We start from the raw sequence: 13,559 nt of genomic DNA on the forward strand, positions 1-13,559 counted from the left end.
AGACTAAAGGTGAAAGCTAAAATGAACCAAAGAAAAGTAGAAAAGTCCATGGACAAGTTTGCTGGGGGTTCAGAAAAAGCTATTATTTACTTGAATTTTACGCTAGGCTTTCTAATTTTAATTAAAAGAAATGTTGCAACATTTGATTCCATGAAATTCCAGGAATCTAATGGAAAAGGTCTAGCAACTCACTAAACGTATCCAGCTATATGTGTGTTTGATAGGTTTGGGAAAAAGAATGTAACTTTCCTGTTGAATCTCCATGATCACTAAGAGAAGTTCTGTTTCTTGTAATTCATCCAGTTTTCCTGCCTAGTAAATAAGGTTTATGATCACAATAAACTGCTTATTTTTCCAAGTTATGAAACAAATATACAAAAAGACAAATCTGGGTCCTGGTGAATGAATATATTATTCAGAGCAGTCATGAGCTATTTTTTTTACTTATTTATTTACTTATTTACTTAGTAGTGTACAAGGTGTAGTATGAGGGCATCAAATCAAGTTGTTTGATTAATAAAATTTGCTTACTTTCATTAAAATATCTACATAATGATGAAAGAAACAAATAATAAATTTTTAATTGAGAACTGTGAGCTACTGAGCCTACACATACTTTGCATTGATGAATACTGCTACTGTATGAGCGGGGCAAAAAAAGAACAGATGTAATCAACTCTATTGCAGTTCAGTAATCAAAATATAGGTGCCTAATAAAGGTACTTCAATCCACTTAAGTTCCACAAATTCTGCACTGCAACATTCATTTTCCATAGACTGATAAAATATCATTTAGGACTGACATTTTCAACTTAGTTTTTAAATATTTATATTGTATATTTATATTGTATATTTAAAAGCTAATTAATACACAGGATTACTCACTGAAGGCATCATTAGATACTTAAACAATTTCTCTTCTGGTTTGACACACCTATTTAGAGATACAAAATCTTATTTTTAATAAAAAAGAGAATGGATAACTATTACACCCCCCTGAAATAATAAGCAAAACAACAGGTTTAAATTTGATGTGTGAGATTCAAACTTTGTAAACAAATACGCTGACACAGTTCAAAAATATATCATATCAGAAGAAATTAGGAATTTTCAGTGTGATAACAGCTCTGTCCCTGCAACTCTCAGTTATATCCAAGTTACTAACAGAAGGTCCCCAGCTGATTTGCATCAGTGGGAAGAGATTGCTATCACATGACTCAAACAGGGACTCACAGAATGATGATGCGAGGCTTTGAATATAAAATTTTATCTTGTTCTTGTACATCTGGTCAGGGTTCATACTTGAGCCTAATGTTTCTTATTGACTTGAGCCTAATGTTTCTGTTCTATACAAATTACACAGCTATGGCTGCAAACATTCTTACAATAAATAATGGAGATACAAAGAATAATTACAGGTATCATGAGGTGGCACAATGGTGATAAAATACATTCATCACAATCACTGTACTTATATATAGCAATTACAAATTGTATAAGGTCTATGCAGGCCTATCTAGGCTCACAATAATATATCACACAAGTGATACATTAATTATTAACTCAATTCTTTTGTCTTTCACTTTCATGCCAGTTTTAGTTCCATATGAGTGATAGAACTGTGTATTTTGAGTTCTAAGAGAATACTTCAAGTATTTTTGAAAGATATTTTTATATTAAAAATATACTTGAAGTTTTACAAAGTAACCAATCAAGCAGCAAGAGATTTAAGGTGATGAGTAAGGGGTTTTTTTGGTTTATGAGCCTGACATGTACTACAAGTAGGGACATAACGGGCAACTGAGTAAAGCAAGGAACCCAGTACTCCTGAAGACTATTTCCAGTCTCAATACTTTGCTGTGTAGCTTTAGGAAAGCTCTCAGGTAAGAGCTGAAAGAATGAATTGTCTATGTCCTGAGAAACAGTTTCAAGTTTGGTTTTACAGCACAAGACCACAAGCTTTAGGAACAAAAAAATCACCCAGGAAAGAAATACTGAGATCACCTTATCTATACAGAGGTTAGGGTAAATTCAGTTTAGTCAGTGTTTACTGCAAAGTGCACTTCTAACACTACAAACTCTTCCTTAGCACATTTTGTTCTCATGTGACCAAGTTCTCAGAAAAAAAACCACCAACATGCACACCAAAGTTGTCTTTAAAGCTATTGTTTCTTTCTTTTAAGAATAACCTTACAATAGTCTCAGCCTTGGGAATTCAGATCCACTGAAAAAGGAAAAAAAAACAACGACCAAACATACTCAAGTATGGTATGTGATCTAAACTTCATTTTCCCCCGCAAACTATTCTTAGATTCAACCACCTACAATAATAAAACACAGGAACCTGGGAATGTCATAGGCTTGCTCTCCCATTTGGAGGAGAAAAAAAAAAAAAAAAAAAAAGAGAGAGACCAAAATATAAAAAACACCTGTTGAAAAACTAATACTTTCCCACTAAGTTTCTTTCTGTTTTCTGACACAGATGTCATTTTGTGTGTACCTGAATAAAACAGCCAAGTGACATCATTTGTTTTCACTCACCTCCTGAAACCACCAGTTATGGTAACTAAAGCATCTGGTAGAAACATACACACAGTATTCTTGACAATCAAGCTTACTGCATCCGCTTCTGCCTTAGATACAGAGCTAACAAGGTCCTCATAGTAGAGAAACCCTGGAAATCAAAGGCAAAAAAGTACTGATCACTCTGCGGAATTATCAAAATCTACATAATAGTGTTAAGTATGGCCGGTGCAAAATAGCCACCTGTCACCAAGAAGTTAAACCACACAACTCATACCATGGGCAAGGGAACCCGATCTAATGGCAAAAATTAAGAAATGCTCAATCTTAAACCTGAAACTATATGTTTGTTTCAGGACATGTTGTTTTGATCCACCCTCTTCAGGAATCTTCTCGCTCTTCCCCATCATTCCTGGAGTCAGTCTCCTGCTTTGGGTGTGGGGACTGCAGGCAGGAGACAGCCTCTTCCTTCCCTCATCTTTGTCCTCGTAGTTTACATATATTTTTGTCATTAAAATTTGTTACCAATTGTACCAGCAGTTACAATTTATAACAACATAGCAGTCAGGATAATTGCTCCACTTGCTGAGAACCTGGATATTTGTAAATTACTCTGACTTTCCTACCAGGTCCCATCAATGGCATTTCTGGACGTACAGCTTTAAAAGGTGCTCCTCCCGAAATGATGGGGTTCCACACAAGTAGAGGGCTCAGAGGTAGGTGAAATATCCCAGCTACCTTTATGTCTGATCACAGAGCTTGTATCAAAAGAATCCTGTCCTGCAGCTTGCTTCACATTTGGATTGAAGTGAAAGAAAAAAAAACAAGGGAGCATGAACGTGGGCAGGCTGCTCCAAGGTGTTCTGAGGTGATGTAAAATACATTGGTTTAATGCAAAAATAAAGTTACACGGTTTTAATGTCATGTTATATAACCTCCTTTTCTCAATGTAACTGATTCCTTTGTTTAAATGAGTTCCTCTATTTAGGGAAACATTGCACACAAACAAAATCTATGGGGAAGCAACATTATTCATCTGACCATGTTTAACACTTTAAAGTTAAGATGTGCTAGGATTACGGGAGTAATTTTACTTCATTACAAATCTTGATTTATCACTAAATAGGGCTGCCTTAAAGGAGACAGGTCTTTCTGGGCTTTCCCAGTGTTGTAATTTTTTCATGACCCGTGTAATAATGGCCCATTAGTAGTTTTGTCTACAAGAGCAGATTTCATGGGGTATCTGTGTAAGCAAGAAAAAATATGCATATTAATATGCTTTGAATTACATCATCTTTAATTAGGAGCTCTGTTAGTCCAAATACTATTTTAACCTAATAATTCTATATTCACAAGCCACTGCAGCAAGAATATATGTATAAATGAACTTGGCTTTATCCTCTGATTCTGCCATCAAGTTCTTAGAGCAGTGAGATACAAGTTTTTATAAGACTTTCACCTTACCTGCTTTCTGCATTTTTGACAGCTTCAGGGTCTTGTCAGCTTTTACCTCTTCCAGAGTTCGTAAACCCATTCTGTACCACTTCTCAGATGTCTTCACTCCCACTCCAAAGACTGAAGTAAATTGCTAAGGTCAGTAGAAAAGGACACATTTCAGTGTTGTTCTCTATAGCAGCAGTGAATTAACAGTAAGTAGTTATGACAATGAGGTTTCACAGGGAAAATACTGAGCAGAGTTTATCCTATATTGAAGGTAAATAATACTGTAATACAAACATACAGATTCAGCTTCCTTTTTTTGCATAGTTACATTGAACAGGCGATTGGTTTTATACGTGGACAGTTCTCATTAAAATGAAATCTAAACAATAATACAGTAGCAGCCCCAGCACCTTTAAGTGATTTACCAAAATGCACACTTTCAGCTAATGCTTGAAATAAGGACAGTATTTATTTTTTTTACTGCATTTCTTGATAGAAATGCAAACAATAATATGAAGTAGCTGGATTGTCTTATACTGACGTCATAGAATAAGAGATGTCTCGAGACTATCTTCCCAGTTTGACTGACATTACAGTTTTGTATTATATGCACTACCAGCTCTCAGTTGCACACATAACATTGACGTTGCAGCACTCCTGAGAGATGGGATCAGTAGGAACCCTGTGGCTGCTGAAATTCTGCACCCAGGGCAGTGGTGCATGGAAACAGATGGTAAGTACATCAAGACAACTAATCTATTCTTATACTGCATTCTATAAAACACATATGTTTGGAGCTCACACCCAATATTGTTTTCCAAAATGGGATTCAATTTCAAGTACAAATTATAATTTTTGTTTGCCTGTATATTATAAACAGTTTTACAACCCTTCAATTCCCACAAGTCAAGCTAAATTCCTGTATGTCTTATTTGGAGCACAGATTATTTTTTTTCCAGTGGGTAAAATAGTGAAAATTCCCAAATTTACGAGTCTCCGAGGTTTTAGTATGGTTATATTCCATTTATTCCAAAATAATTCTGTACTTTAACTTATTCCCAAGCAAAGGATGTAAAGCAAAAAATGTCACAGTTGTAAAGCATTATTCAGTGGATCAATATCTGAGATGAACAGTGACATGAAAGCATGAGGGAAAACTTTCATGCTTGCCCAAAAGCACGTTCTTTATGTTCAGTTTGTCAATACTGAAGCTCTCAATAGTTTATTTGTACTTTTGTAGAATTCAGTGAGTAGCTGTGTAAGACACAAATAACTGCTTCTTTCCATTGAATCTACAACCTCTGAATTCCAACCAAGCTAGCTTTATTTTGTGTTTTTCTAAAATATTAACTCCATGGAAATAATTAAAATGAAGAAAAGAGAAAAATTAAAATCTTGGATAATGTTACATTTACCCTGCATTTCGTATCTAATAGATGAAATTACCTACTCTGTCTGAATCATGGCTGTTTAATCAGATTGTTATCTTTTAATGTTTTTGCTAGTGCTAAAAGATTTTCAAATCAGTCTATTGCTGGGTTTATAATGATTCCAAGAAACTTAATATTGGGATAGAGAAATAAAGAAAGCAGAGTCTATGCCACTATGCAAATTTTTAGGAAAAAAAATATTTCCATATTTTTCTTCCCACACCAAGATCTATGATTATTCAGTGTATTTATAGATGTCAATACAGAGACACTGCCAGAAGTGCAGTGTGAGTAGCAGGCAGCCCATTTCTTCAATTGTGTATGTGAGCATTACTTTTTTTCAGCTGGTGAATTAGGTGAACTTGTTCTCTCGGGCATCCACTTCCATAAGGAGGCAGACTGACCCTGTCATTCACGTACCCTACATCTAAAACAGACAGTACAATTTATTTCAGTTTTTTGGTAATTGTGGTCCTGGTACCAGTGAAGATCTTTTAAATTATGATGACTGATTTGTAGCATTTACCAGAACCATGCTAAACAGTAAAATGTACAAATTCACTAATATTATGGGATTCTTCTTGGCTTTCTTAGAAATACCTGAAAAAATTAAGGAAAAACTGGCTGCAGCCGATTTAGCCAAAACATTGAGACTGTGCTCAACTAACAAAAGTCCATATAAATGGCTTTTAATTTGCCATGTGGAACAAGGCATAAAGCATATTTGACAAAGTGTGTCCCCTGATAGATGTTATTCTAACCTCAAGGAAATTTCCTTAAACCCTGAAACATAGGATTTAATGGCTGACACTCAATCTTTATTACCATTAAAGCCCTGTTCCTGAATCCTGCTATATATGTGAATCTATACTTCTTTTCTGAATGTTGCTGCAGATGGCATCAACAACTGTCTTGTCGTCCCTGTATTATGGGTCAGAAAGAATGGAAGAGCCTTTTGATAGCTGACGTAGAAGTGAGTAACGTGGGGGAGCATTAAACAGTAGCACTCATTTTAGTCTCTAATTTTTTCTGAAGGCACAAACAGGATATTTTTTGAGATTAAATCTACAAATAAAATTGGAAAAAAAAATATTTTTCCAGTATATGTTTTTCCAAGGGAGAATTCACTAAATATTTAAGAAATGGGAACTGCAGTATTTATGAGGTTTAGGTTGCTTGTGTCACACAACATGAAGCGTGACCATAATTCTGAACCTACAATCTGCCTAACAAAGAAACATCTCCAGTTTTTCTTCTGCCTCATGCAGGAGAGAATTAGAATAGATCCGACTCACCTTCTTCACCTGATATTTTCTAAATGCTAGAATAAGATGGTGTAGTATTATAATGATAATCAACCGAGGAAAGAATAAACCTTACACGGAGTTAAATTTATAGCAAAGGGTATGCATTATATTCATCTTCAGGAAAAAGATTTAGTTCAAGCTTAAAAGCAACTGTGTATGCATCACATTAATTATAAAGGTAACAGATTTCACCATTATTCCTTACTCTATCACAGGTTCTCTCTTTATTCAAAACTTTTCTTTCTTATCTATACTTGATATTGGATGTTCTTTTATAATAAAATTATGGTTATGTATATGGTCTACTAAAGGGAGGGAAATTTTAAAACAGCAACAAACCTTAAAAGATTTACCTTAAATGACTTATACCGTTCATCGTTTAACACTTCTTCAACTCTAGAACTCTCTCCTTCTTCAATAATCTCCTAAACAAAGAAAAATGTTAATTACAAAAAAATAATCAAGACTACGGTAAGATTTAGTAAAATAATCTAAAAGAAAGCCTTATCAACCTGTACAAACATGAAGAGTACCCTTAGCAAGCATATTGTTTTACTCCATTAGGATCAAATTCTTCAATCCTTTTTGAGACAGAAAATTATTGAAGGATGAAGGAGAAACTGGAACCACAGAATAAATTTCACAGCACTTATTTACTCATAAATTTACTCAAGGATGAAGTAGAAACTGGGACGATGGAATATATTTTGCAGTACTTATTTACTCATAAATTCACAGCCAGAAAGCAGTTATTCATCATAATCTATCAATGAGTTGTCCTGAAAATTAGATTTCATTTTTTGGTTGAGTTTACTTCCCTTAAAAGTCAGAGCATTATAAGAACAGATATGTTTTTTCTTGAGCATACAGTTCCTTCAGTCTTGCTGATAAAACGTAAAATTAAAACCCAGAAAAATCCAACACCAAAATAATAAAACCCCAACAAATCATCCTGTTTTCTGTGGGATCATAACTGAATTGCCAGTCCTCAGGTAGCAGGTACAAAGAGCAGTTTGGAGGCTACATTCTGAACCGGTAGAGTGAAGCAAATGAGGAGCCAGAGTGAATCACATCAGCCAGCAATGACCTCTCCAGACAGCAGAGACCCCTGACCAGCTGCCTGCTGGAATAACAGCACCTGAGATGTGGGATCCTGAAAAAGGCTAAGAATTAAAGAAAAACACAGAGAACACTCAAAGCTCAAGTAAGAATGTAAAGTTCAGCTGTCAAATAGCTAAAAGGCTCTGCTATAACTCATAGCAAGGTAGGATTTAACCTTAAAGTCCTAAATATTTACCAGTTTGCAGAAATAATATTTCTAATAAAGTTTTCAGGTAAGCAAAGTGATGTTGCCAAGGGCTGAAGTCACATGAAAAAAACTATCAAAAGTTAACCTGTCACATCCAAATCAAAGCAAGCCTTTAAAAATTACATACAAAGGTGATAGTGCATTATATAGTAATTTCTATTTATTCATTAGTTACCTTTATTCCTAAGGGTAGAGGTTCTATGACAGAACCTTATGTTACTAAAAAAGGTTTCCAGAAATCATTGTGTACTTACTAAAAAGGATAATATAATGTCATTACAGGAAATACAGAAGGTTGCATAAATACACAGAGATATCAGTGCTGCATTCTGTGACCTCTAAAAGTAGATCTGTAAAAGAATCAACTGGCAGATAATTCAGAGGTACGCTACCTCAATGACATCTCTGACTCTGTCTCCCATGCAGGGCAACCCTTGTATATCTTTCATTCTGGTTACTGGAAATGGAAGACTTTTCAGGACAGAAGCTGCCCTCAGAAATTCCAGGCAGATTATTTCATTTTCTTTGAACTCATAATTTTCAGCCATTATCTCAAAGGCATCCTGGAGAGGTGTAGAAAAAAAAGTTAAAGGTTAACAAAAACTTAAACTATTCTGTATACTCCTTAGAAAGATTACCTTGTATGCTAATTCAAGAACGATTTTTTATACTAAGGTGAAAAGATAGAGTTCATTAAAAAAATTCAGCATAATTTTTGAACCACTTGAAATTTTCTAGGTATCACAAAAATTGTATTTTAGAGGCAAATGTGGGAAAAGATTCTGATCTGTAACAAAGCCAAACTTTAAAATCTTTTGTGAGATACACTTTCCATATTCTGTGCAGATCTAATAAATCAATGTGAAATAGCACCATAATTATTAGAATTGTGCCCAAACACAAGTAATCCAGCAGGTCAGTACGTGACACCTTCATTTTCAGACACAACCAAATAGGAGTTTGTGGCAATACTGGAAACCACCTGCTTCTTTTTGAACTGGCAGCTATTTTTTATTTAGTAATTTAGGGAACAAACTCTCTTTTTCCTCACCTTTCAGATGTGTAACCTGTGCAAATAGAAACACATTTTCTTTATGGTTCTCCAGCTACCCATGGCTTGCTGTATTCAACATAGTACTCAATACTACCCGGAGACTGCCAGTACAATTATTTTTTTTATTAACTATCCATAAACCATTTAGGCAGCTTTGAAGTCTCCCCCCTCCCAGAAAATAAATGCATAAATGTGTGTTTGTGTATATATATAAATATAAATAAAAATAGGAACAATTTGTAGAAATGCAACGCAGGAATGGATCACACAGTGGTGGAGAAGAGAGGCAATTCTTTTTGTTTCCCACTGCAGAATACTGTTTCGGGAGAGAACAAATACCGCCAAAAGAGGTTGTAAGTAACTTAAGAAAAGTAGTTGTGGAGACTTGCAGCTGGAAATCTGAGTTCTTAATGAAATTTTGCATAAAACCTCAAAAATTTTCAAGACTGCAAAATTAACTGGTTTCTTCAGAGATGTTTGAGTGTATCATTTCCAGAAGAGACTTTCACTGTTCAAAATATTTATCTAAAATGCATCCCACACCTGGCTGTTCGGGATGCTGCTGTGCACCATTCAAATGGCACAGACCACAAGCAAGCCAGCCTTGCAAAGCTCCCGCACCCCCACACTGTGTCCTGAACTCCTGCTAGAGATCCCGTTTCTTACTCCCAGGCCAGTCTCTCAAGAGCAGCTAACAGATCCCAGCCCTGAAAGGGCCATATGTCCCACTACATCAGTTGCTGCACATCCTTCCTGTTTCCCAACTTACTCCTGTTTCTTCTTTGACCCACGAGGCACTACAAAATAACAAAGAAGTGGCTGTCAGTGTGCATCTGCCTGCAATTATCACTTCACAGAGCTGTAGTGCAATGTCTGTCCAGAAATGTTTTTGGAATAAGGATAAGTAACGCCCTGTGATACAGGGATCAAGAGACAGCAAACAGCTTACTAGAACAATGACTGTGGTGGATAGTAGGAAGGATTAAGATTAAACAGCTTTTCCCTGCCCTCAATGCTTATGGGATGACTGTTCACATTTAGGTTCAGATTTCATTTCATTTGTAATTAAATGTATCATTATATGGTTTAAAGAATAATAATTATAGATTTTGCTTTGATTTTTATCTTGGCATTAATGCATTTTGTATTGGGAGATAAAGCCAAGCAAAAACCAGCAGACCCTGCACATTCTAAATGCCACATGCGTAATATCTCCGGGTGAACTGCAGTCAGTTCCAAGCCTGCTAACTGACATGACAGCAAATCCAGTAAAGTCGACTCTTTATTATATCCGTGGAATTGAGAACATCATCTGTCACATATCACCTATCTGCAACAAAGGAATACGGCCTGATTTAAACAGCAATGAAAAGATTTTACTTGAGCTACAGTCATTTAGATCATTAAAATACAACAACTTCTTAAAATTAAACGTATCTTTCATAAGGAGTGTATATTATTTACATATTACATTTCATTGTTTCATCAGTTCTAGAAAAATAGACTGATAGGTTGTTTCATTCAGATTATAAACATAGTTACACTAAAGCAAAATGAAAGTTTAAATCAAAGTCTTGAAGAAAATGTTGTCTTTACTGACCATAGGATTTGCAAAATTTTCCTCTTTTAAATAAAAAATATGAGATCTTAATTGGTTTGTCAGTGTCCCTTTAGAAGAAACAGCTAACTTAGCTGACCAAAACCACCCCACTTTCCTTTTCTTTTTTTCCTGTGCCATGTTAAAGTGTATTAAAATAATTAATTAGGGCTTATTACAGAGAATTTGCTTTGTTTTATATCACCAGTATAACTTCACTCCTTGATCTCTCTACAAATCAGTCACCTGTTGTCTTTCTCGCTGGAAGAATCCTCCCTTTTAGCTGCATATTTATTTATCAGCTACCCTGATTAGTAAGTGCTGTGCAATTCCATTTTCATAACATTTCACGAAAGACCTCTTGAGAGAGCAAGCTGTTTAGCAAGATGCTTGATCTGGAAGTTTCTACTACTATTTACATTTCACTGGCCCTTGGGTATAAGGAATCAAAGAGAGGGGGGAGAATGGTCCTTGGGGGGTAGGGAACCACAAAAAAATATTCTATTACAAAAATAGTGCACAAAAACATTAGCTTCCTTACAGCTATCTTTAAAACTCTTGCAGTAGCTAATTGTCGGATTTATCCAACTGCTCTTCTTTTGTCTTTTTTTCCACATTTAAGACTTTTATTTGCTTGACAATTATGTTGTATTTAATTACAAATCCTTTTGGCTAAAGACAGTTGTACATTATAGTTCCCATTTAGAAAGAAAACTAATGCAGAAAAGGGGAGAATTACCAGTGTGAGGTCACAAGAAACATGGATTCATCCCAGTTTGCATATGGAAGAAAAAACACAGCATACACAGTACTGCAAAGCAAATGGGGAAATGTATTTTACAAGGGGGATGACAGGAGTCAGATGTTTTCCCAGCTGTGGATTTTTTTGGATGTTGTCCCAAGTTCTTTTTGTTCTTTATCAGCTTCAAAGGTTCTTTCTACTATGCAGTAGAAGATGCCAATTCTTGCTTTAAGTGAGGTTTACAGTTCCACTCACAAAATTATGATTACTTTTGCTTTCTTTTTCTCTCTTTACAATCTGTGCACATGGATACTCAAGAAAGCAGTGTTTGGCAAGAAATGTCTTACTCTCATTAACACTAACTAGCAGGATTAGTCAGGGGACAGAACCAAAAAGATATAGTTGCTACCTTCTTGTTAGTCTCTTGAGAAAAAAACATAGAAAACGGTTCTCATCAGTACCTGCTCAGTCATATGTAGTAATGACACAGACTGGCAAGTTATCTTCTTCATTAGGAGGCTGAAACAGTCTAGGGATGTTTTTTCTCACTCCCAACAGGTGGCCTTTCACATGCACATTTAAATAGATGTATTCTATGCTGAAAAATCAGCTATTGTGATAAATGTGTCTGCATATACCAGCACCACTGCTGTTTTAGAGAGGTATTAGCCCCTTCCTACTAGCAGGATGACAGTTTTCAGAAGAGCAGTGTCACCACCATCATTGAAAGAGATAATCGCATGTAACATTTTACTCAGAGGCTGTTGACAGTCAATGAGAAAATATAATCAAAGCATTTTTATCACTCTAGTTTGCATTTTTCAGTGTTTTCCCGCCTTGGTGAAGCTCATTAAGCTGTTTTAAATAAACAATTAAATAGTATTGAATATTCATTATTCCCTGTACAAAACATTGCCTGCAAATGCTGCAATTAATTACAGATCTCTCTTTTTATATAAAACTGCTTTTGACATTCTTTTTGATAAAATCTTTCTGCTTTAAAAAAAAGAAAGCAACTGATCTCCAAGTGGAGTTGCCGTCTATTGAATATTATAGTCCATACTGAATAATATTTCAGAGGGGACAAGCACACAAAACTCCTATATTAGCTGAGAAAAAGCTAGCAATCTATTAGATCTATGGTGAAATCTACTTATGGTGATATAAAAAGGAAAGTTACTGACCCCTCAATTATTCTAAACCTCCATATTTCTTACATTAAGAACCTCACTATCTTTTTATCAATGAGATCAATACTCAGATTGCCTGTTTAAAAGGTACTAGTTTAACAAGAAACTAAATATCTAGAGATTTCTGACAGGTGGGATTTTCATAATTTCTGGGGTATTCTGCAGAGGCTGCTCTAATTAAATGTGAAAGATAGCTGGGCTACATTTCAGTTCTTCAGTTTTTGCAAATTTTCCATCTGTATCTGAAATTGTGGAATGTATGTTAGTGAGATGGGCTATAGAAAAATTTGGGGATGGAATAGACTTCAAGATTGCAGCAGGTCAGATACAAAAGTACACAAAGATTTTGTTGAATTATCTTAAAAATAAGGAAGACGACGGATACACTGACAGAATTATTGAAGCTCATTTAATATCTGGTATTTAAGACCTAATAAGACAAAATATCATTAACAAAGTAAAGTTATGAGGAAGCATCTTGCACATGTAAAAATGCATACTAAAATACATTATAAATGCTAAAAATCACAACACCAAAATCAATATAAAGCAAGACTCTCAACTACTATATGAGAACGATTCTCAGAAAAAAAACAGTAATCAATAATGCTATGCTAGTTTATGCCTGCTGAACAGCTAACTCAATAACCTTGAACACTAATCAGAGTATGAATCCACACATATTCAGAAAAGCAGAAGCTAATGGTCCCATGTTATGTTTCATACTATCCTGCTCATTTCAACAAGACCATCAGAGTAGTTCCATCACCACTTGCAAAACAGTCTTCAATAACCTCAGTGTAAGACTGTGAGAACAGACATCACCAGTATTATACTATCAAGAGTATATTTTAAATCTAATCTGTTTTGTGGAGAAAGCATTACAGCCGCAGCCTCATGGACAGGGCACTTCTTATTCACTTGTCTACAGCCACTGCTCCTCTGCTGTGTGACCTTGGAAAGC

General features: G+C 35.3%; 1 protein-coding gene across 2 annotated transcripts in view; it reads right to left on the reverse strand.

The window, feature by feature from the left end:
* The window catches only part of DNTT (DNA nucleotidylexotransferase), a 158,264-nt gene that overhangs the window by 65,404 nt on the left and 79,301 nt on the right, over nt 1-13,559 (reverse strand). For both annotated transcript variants that reach the window (XM_056352713.1, XM_056352711.1), the window contains 4 exons: nt 8,405-8,575; nt 7,057-7,128; nt 3,988-4,111; nt 2,542-2,674 (listed from right to left, as the gene is read on the reverse strand). In XM_056352713.1, the coding sequence (XP_056208688.1) occupies nt 2,542-2,674; nt 3,988-4,111; nt 7,057-7,128; nt 8,405-8,575 (500 nt within the window). The remainder of the gene's footprint in view (nt 1-2,541; nt 2,675-3,987; nt 4,112-7,056; nt 7,129-8,404; nt 8,576-13,559) is intronic.

This window comes from Falco biarmicus, chromosome 9 (assembly GCF_023638135.1).
Source record: "Falco biarmicus isolate bFalBia1 chromosome 9, bFalBia1.pri, whole genome shotgun sequence".
In the NCBI taxonomy this organism is placed as follows: domain Eukaryota; kingdom Metazoa; phylum Chordata; class Aves; order Falconiformes; family Falconidae; genus Falco; species Falco biarmicus.